This window comes from Elephantulus edwardii, unplaced genomic scaffold (genome assembly GCF_000299155.1).
Source record: "Elephantulus edwardii isolate Elephantulus edwardi_28Jun2011 unplaced genomic scaffold, EleEdw1.0 scaffold00223, whole genome shotgun sequence".
NCBI classification, from domain to species: Eukaryota; Metazoa; Chordata; class Mammalia; order Macroscelidea; family Macroscelididae; genus Elephantulus; species Elephantulus edwardii.
Window position 1 is genome coordinate 1,910,039 of NW_006399973.1, and position 5,725 is coordinate 1,915,763.

At 35.6% G+C, this 5,725-nt stretch overlaps 1 protein-coding gene across 1 annotated transcript in view; it reads right to left on the minus strand.

Moving 5' to 3' along the window:
• MBOAT2 (membrane bound O-acyltransferase domain containing 2) overlaps positions 1-5,725 on the minus strand; it is a 105,506-nt gene that overhangs the window by 54,275 nt on the left and 45,506 nt on the right. The window contains exon 4 of the mRNA XM_006898196.1: positions 3,176-3,271. Coding sequence (XP_006898258.1) covers positions 3,176-3,271 — 96 coding nt within the window. The remainder of the gene's footprint in view (positions 1-3,175; positions 3,272-5,725) is intronic.

Consider the following 5,725-nt stretch of genomic DNA (forward strand, 5'->3'; position numbering starts at 1 on the left):
CCAGTTCGCTCCTCTCCAACTCCTTCACTGGTACACAATCCCCTCCCCTCCCTACACCTCCCCACTCCCACCCCAAGTATACTCCACTCTGCAACCCTCATTCCAGATCTTTCTTATTTCCTAATGTCCCAATTATATCGATATCATTTTTTAAATAAATGGGACGGAATTTTCCCATTGATTTGTAAAGCCATTAGTATGCTGCTACCACTTGTCTGACTGTATATTGTGGTTGGTGGCTCATGTGTTGCTACTAATGATTCTGAAAACGACACAGGACTGGACACAATTTCATTTTGTCACAAGGCTGTGATGAGTTGGCAATGATATGAAAATTAACAACATTATTATTCTGTATATTTATTTCTCATATGGGTCTATTCCTAGGTGTGCTTTCCTGATTTCTACATCAATCTCAGAGTATTTATTGGTTGCCAGTTTACAGCTACTGCAGTTAGGGAGCTGGGACAGTTTACTGGTAAGGAAACCCAAAGGTGCCAATCTATAGGTATGTAGTTCAAATGTACCAGCTGCTCCACAGGAGGAAGATGGGCAGTCTCCTCTTGTGCAATTAACCACCTCTGAAAACCTGCTGGAGGGTCTGTTATGAGTCAGTTCCAACTTGACAGCAGATAACAATGTTAGAGACAGTAAGTTTTTATATTGAATTTATTACTCTCTCACATTTATTCTAGAGAAATTTCTCAACCAACTTATCTATATCTCCTCAAATCTCAGCTTAAGATGTGCCTTACTTAGAAATTAACTTGAGAAGTTAATCTTACTATAATATTCTATTTTTTTCTGCTCTATAATATTTGATTTTATTGTCAGATGCTACCAAGTCAGTTCAGATTCTTTAATAACTTTATGGACAACTGAGCAAAGCACTGCCCAGTCGTGCATCATCAAACAACAGCTCTCTGTTGCATCCACAGTGTCAATCCATTTTGTGAAGGGTCCTCCTTTTTCATTGATCCTTTACCAAGTATGATGTCACTCTCTAGAAACCAGTCCCTCCTGATAATATGACCAAAGTATATGAGAGCCTTCTAAGGAGTTTCTGGCTGTCCTTGAATTTTTAACCGAATTTTACTATCTGAATAAAACAATTATGTTTCTCTAGTCTTCTATTATGTGCTCAAGTTTTGTAGTGTTCTACATAAGAGCTCTGTTAATTTATTTTACAGGCAGTCTCAACCGTATTTTATAACTCCTATTGCTTTCTGACACTAAGATTCTTCTCTCTTACACTTTATGACTGATAGTTTCTATGTGTGCTCAAGATCAAAATGACTAATAACTGATCCTTCAGGGGTTTTCTGAGGCTGTAAAGCACTTGAGAGGAAACTACCCATCTTTATTCCACAGCACAGTTAGTGGCCTCAAACTGTGTGACACTGGGTTGGGACAAGAGATATGGTAACTCCTTACGACTAGGCTATGAGAGCTCCCCTTCAGACTGATTAGGCTGGTCATCAAGTTGAAACCAACTCATAGTTGATCCTCCAGTGGGTTTTCAAAAGTCTGTAAATCATCTAGGAGGAAACTGCCCATCTTTCTAACAAGGAGCTACTGGTGGCTTGGAACGACCAAGAGTGTAACTACCTGTGGACTATGCCACCAGGGCTCTCTAAACCGGTATAAAGGGACCAAACCATATTGACAACATGTTTAAAATAGATGAGACAGATAAAGAGGACTCTGACTGTACTTTGTACAAAACAGATTGGTTCATTCTTCTAGTAGTCTATGTTATAGTTGACATTCTTCATCAAAACGATTATTCAAATGTATCAATTCTTATGTCATTTTTATTCACTGTCCAGCTCTCACACACATGAGGAAGTCTACTTTAGTCTGTTTTCTGCAAGAAAGGCTGTGTCACAGAGTATCATAGGTGTTAAAACGAGTTTTTTTTCTAATCCTGATACCACATTCTTCATGTAGTTTAGCTTCTCAAATTATTTATCAACATAGCTTGGATAAATACAATGAAAAGATATAAGCCTCAAGCATACCTTTTCTAAGTTTTCAACCATGCTATATTCCAATTATTCAGTTCAAACAACAGCTCCTTAGTGTTTATGTACAGGTTCTACACTAGTGTTACTGTGCTCTGGAATTACCACTTTTTGCACTAAAGTTTGATTCATTACTCACTCATTTCCAGTTTGGAACCACTTTACAGATGACTTTTCAGCAAATTTTCTGAGGCTATAGTCTGTACTGGAGGTTGGTCTTTTTCCTGAGGAGCAGCTGATAAATTTGTACCACTGGAGAAGCACTGCCTTTGGGTTTGCAGTGCATTTATTTATCCTTAGATTGGATTTACTAGCTATTATTTATTTTATCCAGATCACTCAAAGTTTAGCTTAAAATCAGGTTTTCTGTATTTTGTTAAAAAAGAGAAAGATATCTGGTCCTGGTACTAATACAGTTTACCTTCAACTCTTCCAGTATGTTACTGAGACAAGGAGATGTTTCTTTAGAAAGAGTGTAAGCAAATTCATAAAGGTTTTCAATGCATTTAACATGGGCATTTAATCAGCTGTGTTTCAAGACATATTTAGTATCAGGGAGGAAACTGGGATATTCTGAAGGAACTAAAGTCACAAGTCATTTATACTACTTAATATTGATACAAGAGTATAAAACATTCCACAAAAGTAAAATATATGCATGTACATTTAATCTAAAACACTAAGACAGACAAAGCTAACCAAAGGACCTCTGAAGCAAATAAAGCCTACGGGGAATTGAGTTGTTAGAATAATTAAATTAGATCTTCTACAGATTCTGGTGAATGACTGCACCTAAATGTTTTAGAACTAAAAGCAGCAAAGATGTCAGGCACAAGAACCACTTATTTTTACAGATATAAGTGACAAAAGTAAAAATTTCCTATCGTAATTAGAAAACACTGTTAATATCAGAACACAACATCACAAATTTAATGGCTATATATTCAGAAATTCTATACAGGTACACTTACAACTATACCTTTTTTTGTGATTTGTATAGCAAAGCCACCTCACTTAACAAGACTAAAAAAATTAAATTCATAAATGCATTTCCAAATAAAATGCTTAGTAACTTTTTCATTTTAACAACTGCTCTTCAGTTACCAGAATAAAATAAATAAAACTGGTTACTGAATCAAGTTTTAACTTACCCTGAAAAATCAGCAGAATATTGTCCATAATCAAAGATATATACTCTAGAAATTTGGCACATTGTGAGGTATCCCAAAGCAAACACAAAACAGCATCTGGAAAACAAAAATAAGTTAGATCAGTTAGGAGACAAAATTAATTTGTTGAACAGTACATGTTATTAATCATATTTTTTTAATTAAATAGAACTAAAGATATTCCACAAGTAGCTATCTTCAATAAATTATAAAAACTCGCATCACTAGCATCAGCTTTAATTTAATTTTATCACAGTCAAGGTTAATGTACTGAATTGCTATTTTATACATTGTATTTCTTTTATTTTATCATTTTTGTGTGAGTGTACCGTCAAATCAGATCTGACTGGTACAGGAGGAGATTGTCCCTCCTTCCCCGGCAGAGCATCTGGTGGATTCGAACCATGCGCTTCTGGGATTGTAGTTGCAACTTCTTACCAATAGGCCACCAGAGCCCCCCTATACATTGTATTTCTAGTGCACAGCACTAAACAGTGCTCCTGAACAGGAACCAGAAACAGCTGGTGTGGATTTTCAGGCTTCTACTATTCTTTCTTCCTAAAACATGGATTTTATAGCAAAAATTCAGTCAAAAGGTAACAAGCCAGAAGGCTAAGGACACATGTTGTATTATGTACTGTCTAGTCAGATCTGATCCTTAAATAGCTGCCCCTCTAGCCAGTTTTTTCTATTTTGAGGTATGCTGAAATAAATGGTGATGTCCCAATTTTTAAATTGAAACCTTCAATATTTTTTAAGTTTACACAACAGCAGAAGAAAAGACATATAAACCAATATGTGGAATATAATATTTACAAAGGGAAAGATCAAATGATCAAACACACATATATCTGACTGAATCATGGTCATTCAATCACTGAGCCCTCCCCAGTAAGGTGGCTGGAGTATAATTTCAAACTCTAATGTTCTAGCATGCTATACAATTTTATTACTAACAAATTCCACATATTCAAAAATATACTTTATTATAATTCTACTTATCACTGGCAAACATCTATCTGTACTCTGTTACTGACCATGTGAGTAAACAAAATTAATATATTTTTAATACAATTTTTTGTTTTAACTGATTTTAACAAAAGTTTACAGAAAAGTTATATTTTCATTCATTCACTGTTGCACATTTTTACCGCATCTCTCCCCTCACCCAGTTCAGTTTTGCCTTTTTATTTAAAACATGTATTCGTTGTTGCACAGAATGAATATATTCCAAGTGGCTGACATATAGAGGCAGCACCGGTGGCACTGTCATAGGGAGCTGCACTGCTAACACCTCTCTGGAATAATCAGTAATACAAGATGAAAAAAGCAGAATTTGTCCAGAGATGAAACTTGGAACATAAGAAGAAATAAAAAAGGAGGAAGAATGGATATAGAAAACTCAAGAAGAAAGTAGGAGGCCTGCTGTTACAAGGCAGAGATTATGACTAATGTCAACAAATATGCATATGAATAGTTCAATAGAATATCAATTTCTTCTGCAAGCTTTCATTCAAGTTACAATAGGTAAAAAACCCCACTCCACTAAACAAAAATACTGATGAGATGCTGAACAATTGTAATGATTAGCTTAAAATAATTTCTCTGTAGCTCTTGAAATATGATCCTAGATGTATATTTTGACAACTTATTATTACCTACAAGCAATTTTACTGTACATCCATGACTTTCACATTTGGCAGTCACTTATTTTGTGGAAAATTATAGGTCAAGTTATTTAAAAAAATAGTTCTTATTAGCTTTAAGGTTAACAGGCTATTTCCCTCCTTCTCAATTTAACTATCTCATATGTCTCGTTATACTTAAATAGTAGTTTTCATATTGTTGTGCTTCTAAGAATTTTTTTGGAACTCAAAACAAATTATTCTCATAAAAATACTAAAAACCAAAACCAGGTATGAATTGCCGTTAGGTTCTCATGCCACTATACAAAAGCTTATGTAGCACATAGAACATTTAGCCATGGAACCAAGACACAATGCTACCTCCTCTAGGAAATGCCTCCTCAATTCCAATTAAGTGTGCTGACAATTTATGTCTATTCTCCTTCCTCTTCTATAACCTCAAGGCAATAATTTCCCTACATGGAAGCAATTCTTTATTTCCATCCCTTCTGTTTCTACTCCTACCCAGGCTTCTCTGGCAATAGACACAAAATCACTTACTATATTCAGGCTACATGCTAACTACAAATATTTCCACACAATGCTCTTTCATGTCTTTATGTTTTCGTAGGTGTTTTTTCCTATGCTAGTAAAAACAAAACAAAGCAAACCCTCTGTCATCAAGTTTCTTCTAACTCATAGCACATCTCGATTAGACTTCTGAGGGTGTAAATCTTAACAGCAAGGGGCTACCTCATCTTTGTCATGTGGCATGTCTCGGCAGCTGAACCATCTGAAGCCCCAAATCCTGGTGCTCCTGCAAGTCTAGCTGCTCACTGCTGCTCACACCAAAATCAGATGTTCCGCAAGCTAAACAATCCAGCAATACCCTAAGAAACTTGCAGGC